This window comes from Zosterops lateralis (assembly GCF_965231275.1).
Source record: "Zosterops lateralis genome assembly, chromosome: 7".
In the NCBI taxonomy this organism is placed as follows: Eukaryota; Metazoa; Chordata; class Aves; order Passeriformes; family Zosteropidae; genus Zosterops; species Zosterops lateralis.
In genome coordinates, this window is record NC_139767.1 from 11,995,395 (window position 1) to 12,021,840 (window position 26,446).

The 26,446-nt window shown below is 42.1% G+C and overlaps 1 protein-coding gene across 1 annotated transcript; it reads left to right on the forward strand.

The window, feature by feature from the left end:
• The first annotated feature begins 375 nt into the window (after positions 1 to 375).
• Positions 376 to 24,750, forward strand: NOP58 (NOP58 ribonucleoprotein). The gene is made up of 15 exons (XM_083865070.1): positions 376 to 492; positions 3,592 to 3,668; positions 5,360 to 5,412; positions 7,224 to 7,348; positions 8,334 to 8,470; positions 9,643 to 9,707; positions 11,014 to 11,148; positions 12,023 to 12,168; positions 13,087 to 13,213; positions 13,857 to 14,020; positions 14,745 to 14,879; positions 16,075 to 16,136; positions 18,654 to 18,787; positions 23,608 to 23,729; positions 24,424 to 24,750. Exons 1-15 carry the CDS (start codon positions 448 to 450, stop codon positions 24,478 to 24,480), a joined length of 1,584 nt encoding a protein of 527 aa, XP_083721196.1. The 5' UTR covers positions 376 to 447; the 3' UTR covers positions 24,481 to 24,750.
• Positions 24,751 to 26,446: the final 1,696 nt, after the last annotated feature.

Below are 26,446 nucleotides of genomic sequence, written 5' to 3' on the forward strand. Positions count from 1 at the left end.
GATGGACCCCGACACCGCTCGGTCCGGCTCGGGGCCGCCCGCTCACAGCAGCTCCGGGATCCGCTCGGTAAACAAAGTCTCCAGCACGGCCACCCGCCTCCCGGGGGCCACACCCGCTTCCTGCCCACGGCGGCTGACCCCGCCGCCAACTGCGGCACCGGGGAAGCGGGGGCGATCGGGTGAGGTGCCGTAGGGGCACGCCGGAGGCTCCCGGGCTCCCCCGTGTTCAGGCGCCAGCAGGCTCGAACCCGCGGCGGGGGCGCGGACGGGCAGAGGCGCGGCCCCGCCACGTGGCCGGCGGCCGGAAGACGGTCCCGCCGCTTCCGCTCTCCGCGCGCGCTCGCTTCCGCCGCTGCCGCTTCCCCTTCCGGTTCCGCTGCGCGGCGCGCGCGTGCTCGAGCGGGGCCCGGTCCGGTCCGCACGTGGCGCCCCCCGCCCGCCGCAGCGATGCTGGTGCTGTTCGAGACCGCCGCGGGGTACGCCATCTTCAAGGTGAGTGAGTGAGCCAAGGGGCTGCGCTCGGGGGCGCCGCGCCCCTCGCCCGGCGGGTCCCGGCCGCCCGCCTGCGGCGGAGCAGAAGGGAGGGCGAAGGGGAACGTGCCGGGCCTGCGGCGGGAATTACGGAGAATCACGGGCGGGGGGGAGAGGGAGTGAGGGCCCCCGTATCCCGTGCGGCACCTCGGGGGCCGAGCAGGGCCGGGGGAGGGAGCAGAGAGGCCGCGCTGTGAGCGAGGCCTCGGGGGCAGAAGGGGAGCTGAGCCCCTCGGTGCCGGCCAAGCGTCACCTCTGGCCTTCGATCCCTCCGCTCTGCCGGCCTGGATTTGGTAGGAAGAGGGGCTCTGGCGGCCGGGCCCTTTCGGCGTGTGTGGGGGCACCCGGGTTTGGGGCCGGCGTTCTCTCCTGGCCGGGCCCTGTGGCCGTGTCCCGGCACAGCCCCGCGGGTGCCTGAGGGGGCAGCGCCTTCCCGGGACGGGCCCTGCAGAGTTCCCGTGTCCCCGCCTCGCTCCCCCAGAGGGAGAAGCAGACCCCTTCCCGGGGCTTTGCCAGCCCCCTGACTGGGTGGCTCAGGCTGCAGCTTCCTGGGGCTTTGGGCAAGCCTAGACTAGAGCTGCTGCAGTGTCGTGCTCCTCTCTGGCTTTTCTTTTGCTCGAGTGTGAACTCCCATACAGTTTTACTAGTTTGGTCATAGTTTGATCATAACATCCTTTTTTTTCCCCTCGTCTAGCTTAGTCTTAGGGTTTAGTTTGTTTGAATGTACGTGCAAGGTGCAAAGAGAGCAAGGCTCTGGTTTCCTTTGCCTGCAGCAGACCTGCACCCTTGCTGCTCTGTGGAGCACTATATTGCCTTCCTCTGCCCTGAAACATTTCCTCTTCATTGGGGTGAAGCCGTGCCATTCAGGCAAGGAGGATTTCAAGATGTATGTCTTGGGAAGAAGCTAGAAACACTTCTAAAAGCAGATAGCTTTTGTTTTGTGCCCCCCTCTCAACACTTACACTGGGGAATTGATGCACAGATAGCAGCCTCCCTGAAAGTCTTGCTCACTGGATGTTAACACAGAATAGTATCTTGAAACTTCAAAGTTACTACTACTAATAATAATTAAAAAAAAAAAAAAAAAAAAAGTTTTGGGTAGGTTGAAACCTCTGGCGCAGTGTGCCAAGCCCTTTTAACTTTTCACAGCAGCCAGGAGGGGCTGAAAATAACGAATATTTTCATTTCTGAAAGTTGAGTAGGCATAAAGCAGAGGTAGGTGGAGGGGCGTGCAGAGGGAACTGCAGGGAGGTCTCTGCAGAGGTGCTGCAGTGTTTGCTGCAGGTGGCAGCAGCTGGGGCTGGCTGTCAGGGCTGCACAGTGTGGCTGGCAGAGAGCTGAGAGCTCACTGCTGGAAATGAACAGAAATAGTATTTCATTAAAGTGTGTATTTTGAGACAAGCTTTGGTTTTCCATGCTGGTTTTGATGGCAGCTGCCAATGCTGGAAATGCCAAAGCCTCAGCCACAGTGCCCATGTACAGGGAAAAGCTCTCAATCAGCCAGCAATCCTTCCCTGGACAGAGCAGCTGTCCACCTGCAGCCTTGTGTCACTCTTACACTTGTGTGGTCATTCTGCATTGACATGGTCTCCACAGAGTTCAGCTACTTTTAATTTCCTTTCTAGGCAGTTTCTGAAGTCTGACACTGCTGGGAGTTTGGGGTGTTCTTTGATTTTTAGTTATTTGAGATTGGACAGATTTTGCATTTCTCAATCTTGGGGACAGTTTTGATCACCCCCTTCCCTTTCCAGCAGTGACCACAAATATTTGTTGCCAGCATAACTGTGTTCTGTCTTTAGGCCTTGGTGAAAAAGAACTGTCTTCTAGAAGCTGTATAGTTCTTTCTGTAGGTGTTGATCCCATCAGAGGAGCAAATAATAAGGGCAAATGAGACATAACCATGTTCTAGGTCTTGAAAGACCTTCTAATGAATCTTACTGTCTTGAAGGACAAATTATCCATAGGCCTGTCATTTTTGTATGTAACAGTCTTGATTTTAGCAGTTTCTATGTCCTGCTTTTCTCTATGTGGCCATGTCCTGGAAATTCTGTAGGCCTTGGTGTAGGAAAGATGAACTGGAGGAAAGAATTGTCTGGCTGAGGAAAGGAAGAGTTGCCTCAAGGTTTTTCTGTGCCTCACAGTCATGTGGGAAGTTAATTACTATGTTTATTTGCTCAGCTACTAATTGAGTTAAAAGAGAACCTCCTTCAACCAGAGTTTAAAAATCTGCAAGGGAGCAAAAATCATAACACCAGGAATGATTTCTGCGCCGAGTTAATTTGCAAATTTGCATTGTGGGGACAAAACCACATGATTTTTGAGTGAGAAGTAAAGAACACAGTATTGTAAAGATCTTGACTATTCCCATGAGTAGTTTTCTGGGAATTTGTCATGCACTCTGCATTTTAGGTTCCAAGAGTGTAAGTGTTAATCTTGTGCTGTTTAAAAGCTGAGGGGGTTCCCTGTGTACAGAGATGGGATTAAGCCTTTGCTGCCTCTTAGGTAATTCTTGGCTCAGTTGTTGACCAGTCTGTGGTGATGACTCTTCTTTACAGGGATTTTTTTTTTTTCTTTCTTGTTTGGATTAGCTCTGATTAATGAAAATAACTTAGGGGATCACTGCTTTCTGTTAGGTTTCCCAGATGTTTTATTTTTCCAACGAGTGGCAAATTTGGGTTTGGGTCACTGTGGTTACGAGTGAGTCCTGTAGAGGAGGTGGAACAAGCCCAGTTTTGACTAAGAAAAAGGGTTTTGCTTTAATGTGCCAGGTCCAGGAGGACACAGCCATTATTGGAAGAACTTCTGTAATTCAGGTGAAAGTAAAAATGTTGCACTATTTGTCTATTAGTTGGGTAAAGCTGCTGACAAAGAATGGTGAAACCGGAGATCGCTGAAGGTGACACAATCGGTGTTAACTACTGCTAACTACTGCAAAGTGGTCAGATACATTGTAGATGTTTCAGGTCTCCTGGGTTGAAGAGTGTTCGAAAATGAACTAAATGTGTGGTTAGTTTATTATTATTTTTTTTAAAATTTAATTTTATTTTACTTTCACTGCAGGTTCTGAATGAGAAAAAGCTTCAAGAAGTTGACAGTCTGTGGAAAGAATTTGAAACTCCCGAAAGAGCAAACAAAATGTAAGCAGCTTTATGTGGGGAGAGCAGTGTGGCTTGTGGAAGGACATGGCTGCCTGTAATTACACACAGCTGAGGTTCAAAATGAAGTATTGATTTTGGGGTTTCAGTATTGTAAAGCTGTGAGCAATGATAATGTGAAGTTGGATATTCTAAGACACTTACAATGGAATGTCAAAGTGAAAGAAATACCTTACAGTGTAATTAAGCAGCAGAAGTCATTACCATGTGTCACCAAAGCAAAAAATTGAACAATATTTTAAGGTGATGTGGGTGCTTTGACAAGAACATCCAAGCTTGTAATGCTGGAAGTGTCAGTCAAATGACAGTTTTGTGCTCACAGGAAATGCTCTTGGGAAAAATAAAGCTTACTCCAGATGGAACTATGTAAATCACTGTTAATTGGGAGCTGGTGTTGTTGCCTGTGCCATCAGTGAGAGTTGGCACCACTGCAGAGTTGCACAGGGATTGCAGGGTCCACTGATCAAGCTGGCCTTTCTAGCAAATTGCCTGAAAGTTGGGGACAATGGTGCATTCCTTCCAAGTCTGGTGTTTTTATTGGAATATTTCTAACCAGCCTTGATTATAATGGATACATCTGAATGAGCTATGCTTTTCATATTTATCCTGCTCTGTAACAGTACTTAGAGCAGAGGCCAGAATATCCCACAATATCCTGTTTGTAGTGTGGCTAATCTTGTCCTGGAAACATCATCGTGGCAATTTGTTATGCAGGATGTGGCTCTTAATGGGATCTCTACTCTGATAAAAATAATTCCTCTTTTGCCTTTCTGAAAAGGCATCAGTGTAAGCCTGAAGCTTTTGTTGGGATCTGCAAATGCTTGACTCAAGTATTCAGCTTTATCTGTGGCCTTGCTTCCTTTGCAGATACTTGACTCACAAAGAGCACTGGTTAATCAGGGCTGGATTAGTTAAATGCCTGTCCCTGACAAGGAATTTACTGGATTGAGAGAGCTCCTTAACTGTAACTATATATCAACACCACAGACTGTGTGAGGGGTAGAGGGAAGCTGTGCCTAAGGATCTGACACAGTGTGGTTAAACACTGTTCATATGATTCTTGGCTCTGGACAGCACTTAGGGCATGAAAGAAATTCTTGTTTTTTGTCTCAAGCTCAGCTCAGAACTTGTATTCTAACATCTAATTACAGGGAAGGACTTGAGGATTCATGGGCAATGAATCAGTTCAAATTTAGTCTTTGAAGATGCATTTGGTTGAAAAGCATGTTAAATCTAAGCTGTGCAGGCTCTGCATTCCACAGAGGCAGAACATTTCCTTTTGAAGATGAGTGGGAAGATGCTATCATCAGTCAATCAGGGTGCAGTGTTGAAATTTAAATGGATGATGCCTGTCTTTAAATATGAACTACAAAGCAAAAAGAGGGGGTTTGGTTTTCTGGTGGTGTTGGTCCAAGAAGTACCAAATCAAAATTCCGTTTTTGTTTTTATTTCTTTATATAACTGTTGGGGGATCCAGCTTAAAAGTCACACCAGACTCAATTGGCCAGTTGAGTGTTCTCAGTCCTTTTTGAGGGTCTGCATGTTGATCTCTGCTCTCTTGAAGCCTTAGGGAAAAGAGAGAAACTGTAGTAGCAGCAGCAGACAAAAGATAAAATGGTTCTAGTATGTGGTTTATATACACTTGTTTTCACACTCTTATTTTATTTCTTTAGAGTAAAGCTGAAACACTTTGAAAAATTTCAGGACACAACAGAAGCACTTGCTGGTAAGTGAGTTAACACTATTACTAAAAAAACCCCAAAACTCTATCATGCACTAATTCATTCATTACTTACCTGTGTCCATGCTCTTTTTCTTTTCTTAGCTTTTAAATTACAGTTTTTTTAAAGTGAGCTGGTTTTGATGGTTATGAGGTCATCTATCCAGTCTATAGGGCAGTAAAGATAAATAAAGTAATAATGTAATAAAGTCTAATTTTTTTCCTTCAGTACACATTTTTAAGCAGCTTACAAATGAACACCATGTAAGTTGTGACCAATACATGTAGCCTGTCTGTTGTCAATGATGGATTCTTGTTGAAACTGAATATCACTGATTTGAGTCAACAATTCGTCACTACCACTGAGACAGCAGACAGCTATTAGAGAACATTCATTATTACAATCACCTGGGGTTTATGGACTTATGTTATGCCTGTTCATTTCAGCCTAAAAAGGTCTGTGTTCTCCTTAAATTCTGGAGTTTAAGAAAATGGAAAGCTTTATGTTCAATAGTTTTTACTAATTTTGCACTTAAATGCTTGATGTGTGGCCTGGTTTGAAGAGAAATTGTAGGAATTCTAGGCAATAATTCAGAAATGGTGTGACAATTACTGCTGAATGTGCTGTATGACTTCAGTAGGTAAATGTTCCAGGTCACACTTATAACTGAAGAACAGTTCTTCATGTGGTAGGGATAGCTTATAAAGGAAGTGAAGAAGCAAGAATGGAGACACAACCATCAAACGTGAGATGCAAGTAGAATTCCTGAGATTGAAGCTGTTGTATGTTCCCCTCCATAGCATATTTTTTTGATTATGCTGCTTTTGCATAGATTTGGATTCACTTCATGTATAGTTAGGCTGATTAAAAAAAAAAGCCAAAAACATCCAAAACCTACTAATTTGCTTGAAGGTGACTTATCTGTGAAATGGAGACATTCAGACTACTTATGGCTCATTTATTTTGAAGGGAAGGCCATGTATGTGACTGTTTCAAGGGGTTTAGATGCTATTAGCCAGCTTGCAGGGTGGAAAATTATCTGCATTGCAGAAGGGTTGAGAGGAAACTCAGCACAGCATTTTGATTTTACTCTTACATGTCAATAGATTCTGGAAACCAAAAATCACTGGCTGCTGCTCTGTTACTGTGATGATGTATCAATTACAGAAGTTCAGTTGAGTACAGAGCTGACCCTCAAAGAGAGTTGTATAAGTGCCTGCTTAAAATATATTGTGTGGGATTGTAGAGCTTTTACAGATCTATTAATATTTGAGAATGAAGAACATCCTTTGAAGATTCTCCTGTCTGCATGATGTATTAAAAGGGTCTATCTGACTGTCCAGTTTGGCATTGTTCCTGGGGCTTTAGATAGTACATTATCATCACCAGAGAATGCAAATAAACCATTACTCAATTTAGGATATCATAGTTGCTGCCTAAGGGACCTGGCAAATGGTTGGTTAATTAAATGATACACAAAATATTCCCATATAACCTCGCCATTGGAAATGTTAAATGCGTATCTAAAGCATATGGCATACTGTTTGTAGAGATCGTTAAACAAAATTAGCAAAAATAGAACTGAAAACATATGGAGAAAGGAGAGGCAACTGGGAAAAGGGTTTCTGATTTAGGCTTTCAGAAGAAGAAGTGTATAATTTTCTTCTATTTTGATTTTTAGCTATTGCATGGTGAAGTAGTACTGCAGCTCAGACTAGAGCTACTGTGGATAGTCAAATGCATGAAATTAGGAGTAATATTATTACAGGTTTTAGAAGTGGAAAGAAACTGTCTTTGATCTTTTTGTTTTATACAGCATCCACAGCTCTTGTAGAAGGCAAGCTCAGCAAGAACTTGAAGAAAATTCTCAAGAAGATAGTGGCAAAAGATGCCCATGAGCAGTTGGCTGTGGCAGATGCCAAACTTGGAGGTGTCATAAAGGTGATAACTGATTTTGCTGTTTATCCTTGTCTCATGCTATTGAAATGCTGTAGTCAGATTCCAAAGATTTTGCAGTTACTGGCAATGGATGGCACTGCCAATGCTGTGTTAGCAGCATAGGGGATAGTTAATCCTAGTTGGTGTACAGAGAAGATATTGTCTTGAGTAGACAGGTGAATGATATGGTAAGAATGCAGTGAGGTGTTCAGGTTTGCTTGATTTCTCTCTTGAGTATTGTTTAGAAACCCAGCAAGTTAAAAAATTAATTTTCCTAATGATCCAGTCCAGGAAAAGAGTGGGGGAAGGAACCAACCAAAAAACTCGAGCCAGGCAGACACATAATCCTCACTAACAGATTCAGCAATAGTAGGGTGATGATTTATGGCCTTGTTGGGAGGGGGCATTGTTAGTGCCTTCCTCAGTGGGCAGGCAGCAGTGCACAGCCCTTGGTCCTTGCCTGCCAGAGGAAGGAGGTGGTGCACTGGAGGTGGACTGCCTTTTCCAGTGGTTCCTTGCTGCCAGTTTCTCAAGTCATGTCCAATTGCTCCCTGTTCCACTGGACTTTCTTCTGACAACCTCTTCATGCTGTCTCAGGAGACTGTGCAGGCTGCAAAATGAGTGTTTAATGTTAAAGTGAGTAGTAGCAAGGACTTTGAACTGATTATTGTCTTGTTCTCTGGAAAAGACACAAAGCCCCCACCCCTCTACCTCTGATTTTTCTTTCTGCGGCCAAACTGTTTCTTGTAAACTTCAAAGTCTTGAATCTTAAATTAAATGTTCTACATGGCAGATAGAGCATTAATTATAAATCTGTCCTTTGTGGGAACTGGAGGTGTCACTACCTTGAGCATCAAAAATAGATGAAATTTGCGTGATCATGGGATTGCAGTGGAAAAACCAGTTAAAATGATGTAAGGCTTCTGGGAGGACTTCAGAGGAAGGTTGTGTTGTGCCTGACTTTGGACCACTGATTTCCACACTGCAGGAGAAGCTGAATTTGAGTTGTATACACAGCCCAATGGTTACAGAGCTGATGAGAGGAATTCGCTCACAGATTGAAGGGCTCATAACAGGCCTCCCTTCTCGAGAGATGGCAGCTATGTGCCTGGGTCTGGCACACAGGTGAGTTCCTGCAACAGCTCTATCTCATCCTGTGTCTGCCCCACTCTCCCACAGCTGTGCTGTGCTGCATGAAGTGTCTCTGAGTGTGTGGCATTGTCTCATACTCTTTAAGTCAAGCTACTTTTGTATCTGAAATCTTGTTTTACAAAGGAAGGGCTTTCCAGTTTCACCCACCCTTTAGAGAGAGGCTTCATCTTCACCCAAAATGGAAGCTGGTAGCTTTCCTTTTCATGTCATGTACTTCAGGATTTTATCTGGAATGTGTCTGGAGCAGTCCAAGGGAGTAATTTAAAGCTCCATTGCCACTAAGAGGCAAGGTGGAGACCACAATTTGATGATTTGTGCCAGAATAAATACCCATATAATAGATAATGCAAATATTAAAGGCAGGGTTGTTTTTCCCACCTCGTTCTTGCTGCTTTTTAGACTTAGTGGTGTAGTAGTTAAATACAAAGTTTTAGGGTTTTGGGATCAAGCGTCCATTGAGTAACGTTTTTTGAGTAACTTTCTAATCCATATTTTAACATGATCATGTCCCGTCACAAGCCATTGGCAAGTTAGAGAAATGCTTTGCTGTAGCTAATTCCTTAAAAGTGTGTTTGCTTAGAAAATGGACGTTAATGTTGAAAAAGGACTTTTAAGATGCGAATCCTCATTGATACCAAGTGTCTTTCACTGTAGCATACAGAGAAATTGTTAACATAACATTAAAGCCAGATGGTAATGGACTTTCTCAGACAGTGAGAATCTGTTCCAGGAAGTTTGTTTTGTTGTTTCATATTAGTGTTGCTGGTATTTGCTACTAGGGAGGTGCAGTTTTATGGATTGCCTCCAGCTGCTGCCCAACTGGAAGTGCTGTTGACAAATACATTTTGTGGGGAACCATGCAGAAAAGCCAAGAGCGAATTAATTTCCTGCCACAGCATTTGTGTTCAGTCTGCTGCAAGTGGTACAAATAACCTTCACTTTCCTTTTCACCCTGGTCACAGGGTATGGGAGGGACACGTCAGGGCTGTTGTGAAGCTTGTGTCAATGTGGCTTCCAGCCACAGCTGACAACTGAGCTTTCAATGAACCTGAGGACAACTGCGTTGGTGTTAAAAAGGATCAGGTGGGGCATATTCTGCAACAGGATGTCAGGATGCTGATGAAACTGTATTTCTGTCTCCTCAGCCTTTCCCGATACAAGCTGAAATTCAGCCCAGACAAAGTAGATACCATGATTATCCAGGCAATTTGTAAGTATATTTAGAGCTTAAATTATTAATGGATTTGACTTAGGGTAGCTGACTTCTTTACATTGGCTAAAGAGAAGTATTGCTGTCAAATTCCTCCTAGAATGTCTTGGTAAATTGGGCACTAATGTTCAGCTAGGCATAAAGTGTGTTTTCTCAGTAGGGTTTTTCACAAGCAGGAACATTTTTAGAGTGATACAATAAGCTGGTGCACACTCTTTCTTAGCGTGGAAATCAGCTGAACTACAGGCAGTGTTAGTTCAGTCCTCTAAGGGCTTTTGTTCCCAACATGCCTCCCTTCTGAGTGGTGCTGGGAGAATGGGCCCCACAGGATAATGTTTTCTGGCCCATCATTTAGCTGGTGTCTTGCATAGAGAGCAAGGTAGAAACCAATCCTACATTAGGCATGTAAAACACTCTACAGTGTGTAATGCTGCATTTTGTCTCCTTGCTTTCTAAATGGAAAACAGACTGAAATTGTTAAAGCAGCTAGGAAGGAAAGCCCATTCCTCATTTTTCCTTGAAGACACACTCATTGTAATCTGCATGCTTGCTGTGAAGCAGTGGTGAGGAATCCTGTTTGGAATATTAATTCCCAGACTGTTGCCAATGATGAAACATAGTTAAACTGAAATTAATGATGTAATTCAGTTCCTTCGTCACTACCACTGAGACAACAGATGGGAATGTTGGTATTGCATTAGCAGGAAATATTTTAGCCTCAGGGCTCTCTAGCAATGTATGCTGTAGGTGCTCTACTCTAATAAACTATAAATCTGGTTATTTGTCATGTCTAGTAAAAGGTGAGCCTGTCGGCCTTGTATTTGGTATATTTATATTATAACAGCAACTAAAAGGCTTGCTCTTTTAAACTGGGTAATGGAACACAAGACCAGTTTGTTACCATTAAAACATTTTTTTTCCTCAAAGTTAATTGAATGGCTACATTTTACACCTATCTTGTGTGTAGCACTTTGGTTGACTAAGAGGAAGGATAACTGGCTGCTGCGCTCCTTCTAGGGCATTGTGCTTTGCAGCTCTTAGGGAGTTTGTCCAGGACACTCCCAGTGATAAAAATTTGAAGCTACACTTGTGGCAATTCTAACATTTCTATAGTATTGTGCCTGGTATTATGCAGTTCTCTGAAAAGTAAAGACTTCTAGTGTACTGCAGTTTGGTTTATTCCAGTATTTATAGAGTGAAATACTTCAGATAATCCGTCATTACACTATTTAATTTGGTTGGTTTGAGAGTACCACATTTTTAGGCTGCCCTTTTAGAAAAAGAACTCTATCCTTCTTTCTTTTAGCACTTCTTGATGACTTGGACAAAGAACTGAACAACTACATCATGCGCTGTCGGGAATGGTACGGTTGGCACTTCCCTGAGCTGGGCAAAATCATCACAGACAACCTGGCGTACTGCAAATGTGTGCGGAAAGTCGGTGAGTAGGGAGGACAGCTGAGCCTGGGGCATGGCACTGAGCATGGCACTGCTGTGAGACCCACTCACTGCTCATCCAGCTGCTCCTTGCCCTGAGCAAGGCTGCCTTCAGACAGCAGAAAAGGAGGGTGTGTTTGCATCTGGATGTTGGTGCAATTTGCCGTTTGGAAGCTTAAGTGAAAGCTAATGCCATCACCAACCAGTCCTTCGTGGACCACCAGCACGTCTTAGAATCACAATTAGTCAGCAGACCACTTTGGAAATTAGCTCCTAAAAACTGATATGAGGAGAAGTGTTGCCTGTCTCTGGAAGTTTTTGAATATGGCAGCTACTAGAACTGCTCATAAGCAACTTTTTTGGACCCTTGCCTCACCTCTTGGGCTCATGTGCTTTGTATTGATGATTTTTTTTTTTTTTTTTTTTTTTTTTTTTTTTTTTTGCATGGTTGCTTTTTTCTAATAATGAAGTTAATGAAGTTTGCAGTCCAAAGAGAGACTTGTGGCTTTAAGGGAGCTTTTTTCCCCCCAGTTGTAGAAACAGTTAAATAGATGGTGGTAAGTGACTGCTTCCTGGAATTCTTTTCTTGTAATATTGTCACTGAAAATTTTGCAGCAACTAGCTACTGAAAAGGTGAAGTATCCAATATGAGGTTTCTGGGTTTTTTTTCTAGTTTCAAATTTAGTATTTCCAACCATTCCTATCTGGTATAAACATGAAGTCAGAACACTGACATATATTTTAGGAATTCGGAATAGTGTGATGGCAGACTTGACTCACTGTTTTTATTTTGGCCTTTTTTCTTCATCTGTCTCTGTGCTTTTTTTACTAGTTCATCTCCCCCCCAGCACAAACATGCTTTCATCTGTCCCCCACAGGAGACAGAAGCAATTTTGCTTCCTCTGATGTTTCTGACATCCTACCAGAGGAGATTGAGGAGGATGTGAAGGCTGCTGCAGAGATTTCCATGGGGACAGAAGTATCGGAAGAAGACATAAACAACATAATCCATCTCTGTGATCAGGTATGTACACATGGATGGATAGGAGTAGGACTTTATTTTATCTGTTTCAGAGCCACTTCTGCCAAGAAGAGCTTTTCCCAGGGCAGTGCTAGCACTCTTGTGATGGCAGTGATGATAACTGTATTGTTGCTTTCCTGATGTTCAGACATGAGGGTGCACAGTCACTACCTCATCTGAGCCATCTCTGTTGATGTCTGCACAAGGCCTTTTGAAAGTGGCAGTCTTAGTTTTGGGAGGAATTTTGCTATCACTGTACTTATAAGTATTTGAAATAATAGCATTGTTTAGCCTCTTTTTAATCTGTCACTGTGGAAGCTAGGTGATAAACCCTGGGTTAAAAATGGACTGCTGACGCCCCAAAAGAATTAGGAGTTCTACCCTGCTCTTGTCTGACTTCAGTTGTGCCATTTGGATCCCTTTGTGATTACCAGGGAGTGGCAGGATTAGAAGTTCCTGTTCTTGGTCTACACCAGGCTGCTTTTTCGTGTGCATTCTAATTGTTTATATTTGTATGGAACAAGTAAAGAGCATGGATCCCATTTCAAGAGAATGGTGGGAAAGTTTTATGTAAAAATTGAATATTCCAGAGTTTTGTCCTAAAGAAAATTTCCTTACTAAGTATTTTTGTTCTGCTTCACTGTCTTTGGCATGTTGTCAGCTCCTTTATCAGGAGTTTTGCTGAGAAAATAAGTTGCATAAGAGAATAAGCAGAACAGATCCTATATACTTTGTGGATGTAGCTCTGCTCTGGGAATATGCCCTATATAAAATTTCCTGCAACTCTGGCTCCTGGCTGTTTGCAATTTGTTAGTCTCCTATATTGAAATTCTCAGCACTTCCTTGTGTCAGTGTATTTATCTGTTACTATTTTTTGGTTGGCTGATGCTGACTCCTGTAACCAAACTCTGTCTGTGCCAGGTGATCGAAATCTCTGAGTACCGGACGCAGCTCTATGACTACCTGAAGAACAGAATGATGGCCATTGCTCCCAATCTCACTGTCATGGTGGGAGAACTGGTGGGAGCAAGGCTCATTGCTCATGCAGGTGGGTTACAGTGATCAACAGAAATAAATCTTAGGTGACCTCATCAGAGGTTTTCTCCAAGGAGCTGGTCAGCTAAAGGCATTATATAAGGCCTGGTGAACATACCGTGGTAAATGGGGCAAAGGCAGCACTTCAGGAATCTTGAGAATACCAGCATGAGCTTGGTAGTAGTCTGTGATGACAAAGTTCTCAGTTGGCCTGAATTCCTTTTTGGAATATGAGGGCAACTTAAGTCACTACCTCTTCTGAGACACTTACTGAGCCTCCTGCTGATAGTTCAGTCACCTCTGAGGTAAAAAAACAACATTGGGCATTTATAGTCAGACTGGCTCAAGTAGCAGCCTCATTTCAGTTATCTGTGCTGCAGTCCAGTGATGAAATGTTCTTGCTGTCAGACTGTCAGGAGTAGGCATTATTCCAGTGGAGTATGTTTTATTGAGTCAGCCTTCTTTCCTGATGCTCAAATCAAATCAAGACAGTTGAGCCGTGAAATACTGAAGTGGTTTACCTGTCCCTCAGGAAACAAATAGCCAACAGCCCTCATAAAAACAGATGGATCTGAACTTCTTACACTATTCAAAAGCAGGAATCTAGCCTAGCTGCTCCTCTGACAAATGACTCGTGCTGTGTCACCTCTTTCTAGGTTCCCTCCTGAATCTGGCAAAACATCCAGCTTCAACGGTTCAGTTGCTGGGTGCTGAGAAGGCACTCTTCAGAGCACTGAAGACTAAAAGGGACACACCTAAGTTTGGCCTTATCTATCATGCCTCCCTGGTGGGACAAAGCAATGCCAAAAATAAAGGAAAGGTAAGTTGCATAGTTCTTTACTAGCTTGGCTTTTTCCAGGGCATTAAAATATCTTGAGTTTCACAGTGAGGCTCTTCCCATGGCTTGCTTTACTGTACTGCTTTGTGATTACATGGAAAAATACCACTGTCCTTCAAGTGGTATCCAAGATACCCAAATCTTTTAATATTGTTCATTTCTGTTAAAAAAAAAGTGAATGAGATTGTCCATTTGACCTATCTGAGCAATAGCAGGTGTATTCCTGCTGATTTAAGACGTAATACTGGCTTTCTCAAGGGGTATGTTTCTACTTCTATGTGATAGTAAACTAAGGTGTTAAAGGCTTTAGTCTTGCTTGAAAATTTGACTCTTTTTGTTCTAAAGTAACTTGTAGCTTGGTCTTAAAGCTCAGTCTTTCATAATGCAGGTGGATGAATATGTGTGTGAATTGTGGAGAGAGCTGGAAGTTACACTTCAGACTAACCTGATGTAAAGGTTGGGGTAGACTAGGATATGTACAACTGACTTGCTGTCTCAGATGTTTCCCTCTATTTATCAAGGAAATAAGGTGTTACATTAACAGTATTTTAGTGTTGAAAGAATGAGACACTAATTATTTTTTCAACTAAACACTGCTAGTAAATGGTTACTTTATTCTTTTGTATGTGGGTATGGTTTCCAGATCAGAGTGAATCATTGCCTTATGTTAAGTCTTAGCATTTAATATTATTTTTGGCTTTTCCAGATTTCTCGAATGCTGGCAGCAAAGACTGCCTTGACTATTCGTTATGATGCCCTTGGAGAGAACACCAGTGCTGAAATGGGAGCTGAGAACAGACTAAAAGTAGAGACGAGACTGAGGCTTTTGGAAGAGAGAGGGGTAAGTCTTGCAGAGAGCTGCATGAAGCTGTCATTCTTGGTCAGGGTATGATTTTCTGACTCTGCTTTTGACTCTCCTCACTCAGTAGCGTGTCACTTATCTTGTCATTCCTCCCAGCTTTGACTGGAGTGGTCAGATCTGTAAGTTGGCTGCAGGCATTTGTGTGTCACCTGTTCTTGTTTACAGGGCTGCCTTTATTTGCATTATACTGAAAAATCTTAGTGAACAAAATGAATAAGATCATACCTTTACATTCCCTACATCTCGATGAATTGCAAGAGAAGGCTTATTACTTCATAGTTTTTCTCTTTACTGTAGGAGTATTTGTGGTTTCTCCCTGCCTCGCATTTCCCACCCTGGTTCCCCAGAATCTGGACAGAATCTGGTGGTGCTCAGTCTTAGGGAGCTTTCTCTGTAGCTAAAGCAAGATGTTACTCTGCAAATTGCTGCATTGCCCTCCTACCACCTGATGCATATCCTGGCTCTCCACACCTGCTGTTGCATGTTGCCAACAGCACAGTGTGCTCGGAGAACATAGGGAGCCTTTTCTCTTTTAGATGGTGTGCCTGCTGCATGTGATCTTCTGAATGACAGCTGGGTTCAACATTCCATCTGATGCCAGTGCTCTAGTTCTGGCATCAGTGGAACAAAAAAGTCCAGAAAAATCTGTCCACTCTCTTCATGGGAGGTGAAACTTCCCACCGGAAGAAAGGCAAGGAGACATGTTAACACCAAAAGACAAACCAGTCACCTGACAAGTACACATTTAATTTACTTTAGGGTCTGTATTGTGGCTTTAAGATTGGCTTTATGCCAGCTGTAGGGTGATACCTGCCCTGACATGCAGTTATTCTTGCCAAAGGAAAAAAGTGCACAAATTTGAGCTGCTTTTGGGAATTTGGAGGTATGATGTTATGTCATGTGACTGCCGTGTATTTGATGCAGCAGTAGATGCCCTTTATTTGAATTGGGCTCTTGAAGGGCAGCATTAGGAAGGCCATTCTCACCTCAGCCTTCCTCACCTCAGTTACACTCCCACTACTCTACACTCAGGTAAAAAACTGGTGCAGGTAGACAAGAGCTTGACCCATAATATGTCTGTCTTTCCATTTTTAATTAAAGAGCTGAATAACTTGTGTTGTGAATTGTTTTCATTATGAGTAATTTGTTTTTCATATCTAATTTTTTCTTGTAGATAAGAAGAATAAGTGGCACTGGAAAAGCCTTGGCCAAGACAGACAAGTATCAAAACAAGAGGTGAATAGTTTTTCCTTTCAGCTTGGCTGAGTAAAAATAACTTCATGTTTTTATTTCTGAAAAGCTTTCTGGTTGTGGGCTGAGTTGACTTAAGATCCTGAAAACATTTTCTGTGCTTTTTAAACACTGATAGTAAGCTCTGTCACTAATAAGAATTTCCTTTTTCCAGATTTTCTAATAGTAAATTACTGACATCATCAGACAGCAAGTACTTTAGCTGCTACCAGCAGCACCCCAAAAAGCAGGGTGTTAATATATAGCAGCTTTATTTATTACAATTCTGAATGAAATAAATTGGCGAAAATCAGAGTTTAAAATAATTTCTTTGACGTGGAAGCTGTCCTAGAGACCTACTTAGCCATCTTATTCTTAAAAAAAGGAAAAAAACAGGTACCACTTGTTCTGAGCAAAGCTTCATCTCCTTGTTTAAGTCTCGTATGTAACAAGTAACACGTCTTAAACAATAGGTAAGGTCTTTATGTACTCTGGACACTGTTTAGAGCAGTTTCTGGTGCCCAAAGTGACACTGTAAATTGCAACTGGGGCAGCTGAACATCTGAGGATTTGAACAAGGTATTATTAGTCTGTGCTGTGACATCTGGGTTTATTGCTTAATTTGGTTGCAGGCTTCTTGCTTAGCTTGGCCTGCTTATTTTGCTGAGCCTTTGGTGTAGAGAGGGCAAGAGCTCAGCAAAACCAGGGCTCAGTGCTCCTGGTGTGAGGAAAAATCAGCACTGTTGCACCCATCTGTAGCCCCCAAACATCTTTCTTGAGTCTAGCTGTAATTTTAATTTCTATATGCCAGGCATTTCCAAGTGTAGTGACGGCTGTGATTTCTGGAGCAGCTTTTGCAGACAATGTCAGTCAATAAATGAAGCATCAGGACATGTCAGGAGGCAGGAGCTGAGGGAGGAGGTTGTTAAAGAGGCAGCATAGATGCTGGGGTTTGACCTCTTGAAATGAAGGATCATGAGCTACTGCCAGGACACGTTTCTTCTGTTAGACATGCTTTGCAAACATGTCTAGGCTTGAGGAGAATCTGAAGACAGTTCCTGGCTGTTTGGCGAAGTCTGGCTGCCTAAAAGGGAAGCTAACTCAGTACTTGTCAAATTGTCCTTGTAGTACAAAAATGGCAGCATTGCTGTATGGGCATGTTAGAAGGGCTAAAACAGGAGATAGGGAAGCATCTTAGTCTTGTATGGAACTACAGATTTTGTATGAAGTAGCTAAGTCAAAGTAATGTATCAAAGTGAAATGTGAGGTAATTTTTAGAGGTGAGGTTCAAGTGAAACGTTTCTATATGCTTTCCAAAAAATACACAAGAAATGCTGTATTTGTCTTATTTATGGTTTTGGTTTTTTGTTTTGTTTTTAATTAGCAGTATTATGACAATGACAAGGAAGCCAGTGAACTCTCACTTGGATTTAATAGGAACAGAGTCCACTTTTTGGAAAAGGCTGCATAATCAATTTCTTTAAACCAATATGCAGTGTTAATACCTATAAAAATAATTTCCCATGTTTAGAGGATGAGTTGATGGGACTGTCTCCTGGCATTACCACATGCTTCCCAGCCCAGTCACTCAGCCTCAGTTGTTTTCATAACCTGTGTGAGGTAGCTACTTCAGATTCCTATTTTAGAAAAGTTCAGGTGTTCGTTATGTGGCTGGGGAGGAAATATTTCAGACTAAGTGTTTTAAAACTCTTTTTTTCTTCAGTAGGAATTCTGTTCCAAATAAGAAAAGAACTGCTTCATTGCTATTTGATGATTCGGTTGCCCATTACAAGTTCCAGTTAAAGAGCACTGGATTTCAGGGTCGCTGGTTCTCTACAGTCTGTAGAGGAGTTTAGGACTGAACAAACAAGCATGCAATAACTGAGAAGAGGCAACTTCAGACACAGATTAGATATTTGAATGTCCCATAAATTCAGTGATACAGGTGGTACAGCAATGAGCCATAACATTACTCTGCCTTGTGAGTTTGCCCTCTCAGTGTAATGGTGGAGAGGTAGTGTAGAAAATGCAGAAGTCAAGCTGCTTCTAATGCTTTGTGTGTATATGTGTTATTACCCCTAGGGTTCAATTATAGGCTCATATACCCAATACAACACTATAATAGGCCAAATGGTGGGGAGCTGTGTGCTTGTGACCATATGGGTATGCTGGATAAGCCTTCAGCATCAAAGAAATCAGTGTATTGGGTAATTAATTCATGTGCTCTGTAGAGTCTTGAACAGGTATAAACCAGGATCAAACTCTTAGTTAACTGGTATTTTTCTTTCAGATCAGACTGTTGTACTTCGTGGGGTCTCTCTTTCCCTAGTTATGATTACTGATAAAGGCATTGTGTATTTGGAGGGAGGGCCTCACTACCTCTAGATGCTTTGTTAGCTGAGCAAGATTGATTTTCAAATATTCTTAGTGGATTGTGTTGGAAAGTTTATGTTCAACTGCAGGGTCTTACCTGAAGGTTTGCTCTTCTTAAAAGATAAACAAGACTTTTTTTCTTCGTTACAGTGAAATAAAAGTTTTTGACCCCTCTGGTGACTCTACACTTCCTGTTGTTTCCAAGAAGCGCAAAATTCAGGAGCTGGATGAACAAGACACAGAGGTTGCAGTGAAAGCAAAGAAATTCAAAGCAGAGATGAAAGGTTGGTTGCTGTACCTGTGCTGCTGCCATGTCACTGCATCATGCAGTTTGGCTTTGCATTTACAGCCAGCCACAGTACCTGGGTATTCTCCTTGAGAATGACAGTGTATTTAAAAAAAGTACTGACTGACACCAGACTGCATTCAATTTACAAGCAGTTGTAAATGTACAAGAACACTTAAAAAACAAAACTCTACTCATATTCTTGCAGAATTTCTTGCTCAGCAGGTTTGTATTTAGTATCTTGAGGACAGAAAAGCTGCTCTCTGTAAAACCAGAACTTGCCCTATTTTCTTTCAAGAATAGTATTTTTTTCTGTCTAGAATTCTGTTTTCTGGTATGTTTCAACATATAAAAAGGTCAGAATTTGACGTGAAATGACACTTGGAAATTTCCATAATACATAAACAATCATTCTCTGGGGAGCCGAAACTGAACTATGGCCATAGTTGTTCTTTCCTTCTCTGATAAGTTACTGTGTGAAAGATTTTGAACTGTGACTGCAAAATAATCTAGTTTAACATTATGGTTCATTTAGAGAAACATTCTATTCTCACCTCATCAGTGTGTAACTTGGGAGGGGAAAAAATGGGGAAAAAGAAGATGACTTAAAGTCAGTTCTCTGAGATCCAGAGCCAGTTCTGGACATGAGCTACTCACATGTTTTGCCAAATGCCTGCAGCAGGTGAGGGCTGTCAGAGCCTTCCCTTTCTGCCTTCTCTGCTGCTCTGTTCTAGGGGATCAGAGTGCAGATATTCAACACCTCTTCATGCTCAGGTGATGGGAGGTGTGATCATTCCAGACATTTAGTTCATGGTGTCTGTGTGCATGGAGGGAGCAACTTGCAGGAGCCTAAACATAGCTGAGAAGTAGTTACACTGAAGGGAAGGAGAATCTTTTGTGCTGTAAAGCTGAGATCTGTGCCCCAGGTTGTTCTCTTATACTTAACATAATGAGAAAAGGACATGAGTACTTTGGAGGCTTGAACTTTGCCCATTTGCTTTTGGAGAATGTGGGTGTTCTCACAGCTACTGCTTTTGAGCTTACTTCCCTTGCTATAGCCAGAATTGTTCCCTTGGGCTTCCCTTGCATTATCAAAGCAAGTGTTGACATCTCACAGGCAGGAGCTCATTGCAGGTGAAATATTACATTGATCTCTGGCCTGCTCTTTTGTAGTTTGAGGAGGATATTTCAGTTCATAGTTCTGTTATTCAGTGGTTGGTGCTTTTATACACAAATCTGCTTGTGTTTGCTTCATTTACTTTATTTCCAGATTTGGGGATTAAGTGGAGCTTAACAGGTGTCCTTGAGCTGGAGGTAGTGCCCAGAATATTTGTGGACAATTGAAATCTGTGCTGTTTGGCTGGTTGTTTTTGAAATTTCCCCAAACCTGAAGTACAGGCTTCAGATGTGTTGCATTTCTTCCTTAAAAGATGGGTCATTCTTCAAATGTATGGTCAATAGCTCCGGCTTTTTCCCAGTTCTTTGTGTCAACTGGGTCATTTTATTTGACTAGCTGGGCATTAGTGCTAACTATGCCAGTTGCTTCAGACTATAAAATTAATGTCTCCAGAGAGTTTATTTATCTTATGTCACCTCTATACAGAATTAATCCCTTCAGCCTGTACTCTTGTACCCTTGAAAATAGCATTGCCTCATGCTTGCAAATTATATTTGAGCATCCAGCAGGGGTACATGGATTTTCCTGACACCTGCTAGACAGATCATAGCCTTGCTGTTTTCCAGCATGATTTCTATGATAACATAGTGTGCTAGTGGGGGCTTGGTGGTCCTAGAGGACTGAGGAGTTCAGCAAGTCACATAATACACAGAAGAGTGCAGAGGACGTCCCAGCATTAAGATTTCTGTTGCATATCTACTTGAATATGCATGTGAGCCTTTAATGTCTGCTAATGTTCTTGGCTCTGTTGTTTTTTGCTGCAGTGCTCTGTTCAGCTTTTGCCTGGTCAGAGATAACACATCCAGGCAGTGTGTTGTAAAAGAAGTCTCTGCACCCTCCTTCCCCATGCTGCTTGTGCAGCTGCATAAAAAATGCGGGTGGTGGGAAAGTAGTCCCAGAAAAAAAGGCATTCTTCAGCCAGAAATTTTTGTTTGGTTTGTATTACAAGAGGAAGGTAAAGGACAGGAAGGAGCTGGGAAGCTACCACTGAAAAGTTTTGGTCAAACCATTGCATTCAATATCTGTTGTAAAGGGAGACAGTATTTTGCATGCCAGTCTGAAGTGTAAATGTTACTGCCAGATGGAATTTTTGGTGTTTTCTCTCTCCCTGTTTGTGCATGAATGGCAGTACTTTGAGTGTGAACTGGCAGGGATTGTGGGTTGAGATGTGACTTCAATTAACATTCACCTTTTACACCTGTCAAGAAACCAGGTGGAAGGATTAGTGCCTGAAACAAGTTATAATCCACTTTAGGAGCTGTCTGTTAAAACCTGTTTTCATTTTGGTGAAGAGAAATAGGGCAGGTGTTTTTGTGACTGTGGTCTCAGGAGCTGGATGTGGCCAAACAGAATGCACACCCCCAGCAGGGCTAGTCAGTGGCCCCAGGGAAGCCTTCAGCTTGATTTAGCACCAGGATATAGTAGCAGTTAGTGACTTGGGAAGGTATCTCTTGAAAAGAGAAATATCTTAAATTAACAGCGTTAATGGAGTGAACCCAGCAAGACACAATAGCAACAGCTTGACAGGGTGTCTTTACTGATGGGCAGTGTGACTTCATTCTGTACATGTGGAATATTGTCTGGAGGAGGGAGGGGACATCAGGCTTGTGTGTAAAAGCTTAGACAGAAATGGTGGAAAATGGTGAGTGGAACACTGCTGGTGGTGTCCAGCACTCACAGGGCCATCAGTCAAACTGCTCTTCAGGGTGCTGCTTTCTGTGCCTCTGTGCCTGAGTCAGAGCTATTGGTTTCCTTGTCAGCTGCTGTGTATCACAAAGAAACCCCCTGTGGCCTTGACTGACTTAGAACTATGGCACCTAGAGGGAAAAGGCCAGCACCCCTGGAGCCTTTATCCTCATTCTGGCTAGATACAAATACGTGAAGTCTTGTGATGAGCTTTGCTAGAAGGCAGCAGCTGAAATCTTCAGGGAGGGCTCTGCTGCCTGCTGTGAGAAGTCACAGTGCCTGTGAGTGCCCAGTGCATCATCTGCCCTGTAAATTGTGACAGGTTCCACTGCCTGCTGTGTCAGACTTGATGACATGTAGGGTAATAACAAGAAATTATTTTTTCAAGGTTACCACCCAACATTTTTCTTGGAAATGCGTATCTTACCACTCCAGCTGAGTAAAAACATGTAGCATAGCAAAATATGATGTGTATGCTCCTGTTATACTGTGTGGCTTTAATATAGCTTATACTTATTTTCAGCAACTTTTTATTTCCCCATGTCACACATAGGGAGGTGAAAACACTTACTTTTATACCTGTTTTGAATGCCTTATGCTAGCACACTGTTTTCTGTGAATTTTGTGTATGGCAGAATCCACTCAAAGTTATATTTACCAGGTTTTTTTGTCTAGAATCTTTTGCTGTTTTGTTTCTGGTGTGTTTTTTAATGTCAGAAAACTGCATGTATTAGCTGGCTGTATTCTTCTGTAGACGTGTCTAGAAATTTTTTACCCTGAAGCCAATTTTTTTTATCTGAAGCTAATGTTAGAGGCAGAGTTCGAAGTGTATTTTTGACTCATACAATCCTTCTTCTGGCTTGAGGAACTAAACTTGTGACAAAATACATTCAAGATGTTACGAGGTTATGTGGTTTGGGTCTTTTTTTCATAATTGAGCTTGTTCTTTTTGTAAATGGTGATTGAGTGTTCTTGAAAAAGGAAATTGATTCTTTCCTGGAGGACATATGGTGAGAAAATGACGTCTTGAGTCATACCTCCAGTAGCAACCATACATACCACAAACACCACTGGGTTCAGCATCAATTTTGTAGCTGCTGAAGGACAGTGGTTGCTGCCTCATGAACTTAGTCATGAGTACTGTGTGAAACTTGGTATCCAGCACTGACTCAGCTGTGCAAATAAATTTCACTTGGGTATGCTCCAGTAACAGCCTGGCTGCTGCATAGGCTGTTAGCTTGGTAATGATTTCTGCTTGGTTTCTTTACCTCGAGATTCCTGAGACTGTGGGATGTATTCTAGGAAGTAAGTGGTAAATCACAGTTCCATTATCACTGTGATTAGATAGGGCAGCTGTTGATGAATAGTTTTGAAAAGTAACTGTAAGGTCATTAGTAAATCTTTCCCTGAGTTGACATTCCTCTCATCTTAAATAAATATTATAAATAATTTCTGTCATCCAGGATAGGAGAGTGTTTCTGCATTAAATGCTTAAAATTGCATTGAGATCTTTGTGTTTGCCAGTTCAAACAGTAAAGAAAACTGGTCAGCTTATTGACAAATTTCCAGCATCAAGATAGAGAAATCAGTTGTGAACAAGCTACTGCTGGCTAAATGTGTTTCTAAGGGGGGATTTAGAGTCCTTTTTGATGGAGTACTTGAAAGTAATATGGCAAACAAATGAAAACATGCAAGCTTGTTTTGAACTCTGGGAGCAGCATATAGGAATAGTGTGATGAGAATTCACCAGGAGATGTGAACAGTGCTGTCTGAACGTCATGACTTGTGTCTTAAGTAGTTGCATATTTTGATTATAGCAGGGGGTAGTTCTGCAGGTAAGGGCAAGGCAGAGGGTAAATAGGAGTCATTACATCCTCTGACATCTCACAGCTTTTCCTTTTGCAGTCTTAATAACTTGACAACCTGCCTTACATTTTGTCCTTTTTGTGGTACAGAAGGGACAGCTTTAGAAGATGGTGAACCTGTCAAAAAGAAGAAAAAGAAAAAGGATAAGGAAAAGCAAGCTGAAGAAGAGGCAGTACTGAGTGAGGAACTCCCCACCAGTCCCATAACTGAGGTGAGGCAGAATGGCAGAGCTACCTGATCTTTTTTGGGAATGTATTCTCTCCAAAATGTAGAGTGAGGGCTGGGGAGAAATTCTTATATGTAGAATCCATGGCATATAAATAGTTTTGCTCTAGTAACTTTATTTTGTGATATCCATCACTGTAATGTCCAAGAAGATTTGCATTACAAAATAAGATCTGGAAAGTCTGTGACTGCAATGCCTCCATTCCCCTGCTGTCCTCTGCCCACCCCCAGCTCTAGTTTTCCCCCTCATTGCATCCTTTCTAGTGGGAAGAGTGTCCCTTGGGGCCAATCCACAGTTTCTCCACTTTAGGACCTGTAGGGAGCAGAGGCTGTACCTGCTGATTTGATATCTTCTAGCAACAGTAGAGCAGATGGGACCAAACCCAATTTTTTGCTCAGTTCTGAAGTCCTGTTCTTGACACAGGGTTTAATTTTGTGCCCTTTGTGTCTGTCAGCTGCAGGGCTGAGGGCAGTGCTGAGCTGTGACAGCGAGGCACAGCCTCCCTGGCCCTGTGAGCAGCCAGGACATTCAGTGGCTGAGCAAGGACATGGCTTGGGCTGTGCTCTGCTGAGCGTGGCAGCTGGGCTGATGCTCTGGGTGTGAGCCCTGTTGCCTCGCTACATGTGTTGTTTGGCTCTTCCATTATGTTTTGTTCATGGCAACATGTGTTTGTTTGCAGAATACAGAGAAAAAGAAGAAGAAAAAAAAGAAAATGAAAGATGATGGTGAAGACTGATGTGGAACAGGAAAACACTGGCTCTTGGACAGCTGCTTTGGAGTAGCATTTATCAGCATAATTTTTTTAGCCTCTTGCTGAAAACCAACTTCCTTGTGTTGCAAGAGGGCAAGGAGATGGGTTTGATAGCTGTCTTCTCTCTGGAACAGGATATCCTGGTGTCTCTGATAATTAGGAGGATTACTGGTTTCTTTTGTTTAAAAGCTCACAATAGATCCTCTTTTCATAAACAATCTCCGCTCATAAGGAATAAAAACATTTTTATGGATATTTTATGTCTCTGTCTTTTAACTTGCTTGCTGGTTTTTCTAGCTATTATGAAGACTATTTCTAAGATGTATTGTTTTAAATGACTGATCAGTTCTAAAGTTCTAAACTGTAAATGTTCTGTTGCAGTTTATTCTCTAAAGATTCCAAAGGTTGTAATATCCTTAAATTTTCCATAAAATGGATACAAATATCTGTGCATGATATCAAAGATGCTTTGAACAGTTGAGTTGTGTTACCAAGTCTGCACTGTAGTTTTCTTGATAAAGCCTTTTTTAAGCATCTTCTAAATGCTTTGGTTCTGCTGCACTGGCTAACAAAATTCAGATGCATTTTTTGAACAAACGTGAGATAGTTTTCAAATTGCTTCATGGTGATTGTAGCAACTTCCCTCACTTGATTTAAAAACAAAATAAAATAATAATTAAAAAAAAATCCAAGAAAAAAGCCCCCAAACCCCAACCAAACCTAAGGCAAAATTACTTCTTCAGCTATTTGATAATGAAGCAGAAAAGACAAGTGTTTTATTAGTAGCAGAAATCAGCCATTTGCTAATTCTGCCATTCTTGTGGGAATACAGATGCACTGAAGTAGCATCATGTGATCAAGACTAAAGCTCTTATGGTGGGAAAGGAAATATTTTTTTAACTATGCTTAGCACTCAGTTTATTAATTATCATGAAGGTTTTTTTTTTTCCTTATGTGTAGCAGTAGAGTATTACCTAAACAAAAATGAGTTTCTTTAGCTGAGTAGCATTTGGTAACTGCAGCCAGTGTAGCTGGTGTTTCTCTCTGGAATACAGCTCCTTTTTTGTTTGTTTACTGAGCAGCTCCTTGGTACTGAACTGCCCATGGCCTGTTAGTGGAAGTGGATCCCTGATGAGATTGGCAACAAGTTACTAATGCACTGTTCTACCAGTATCAAGAATATGAACTGCCTTGTTTTTCCCCCTTAGGAAGGTTGGAGTTTAACTGCTCTAATTGAGATTGCCTGGGTGTACTGAGACCACTCCAGTTCATCTGCTTTTTGCTAGACAAGGGAGATGAATCTAAGCTGAAATGTTTAAATGGGCAGCAAAGGTATTAAAAAGTATTCATAATGAAATAGAAAAGTTGACTATTAGTGCCTTTAGGTTTTTTTATTGTAAATGCATTTTCAAACTGGAGTCCTTACCAGACATAAAGTTCAATTTCCTCTGAACTATTAATGTAGTCTCTTCAAACATATCAGATAAATTATGTATGTGCTGTTCAGAAACTGTCCTGTATAATTTACCCTAATCAGAAATTTTATATGAACATCAGTTGCTAGTAGGTCTCATCAGTGGGATTGAAATGGAGAGAAGTTATTTTTGCATGGCCACTTTTTCCTTCCTTTTGCTTATTCCTTTGATAACAAGGGAATAAGATTTACCTCTTTCCTTATGTAGCATATTTTAGTGGTTTATCATTGCAAGCCAAGGTCCAGTGCAGGGGAGTTTCCATCTCAGAAGGCAGCCCATTGGAGCTCAGTCATGAAGCAGCATGTCTTTCCCTCTCCTGCTCCTGTGCTGAGAATGTTGATTTTAATACCCAATTAACTAGAGCTTCTACTTTATTCTCTTTCAAAATGTCTGTGACCCAGAAATATTGGGTGGAGAAGAGGAAGCAAATTTGAAGCTCTTCAGTGCTGGATAGACCATACACTCATCTGCCATCA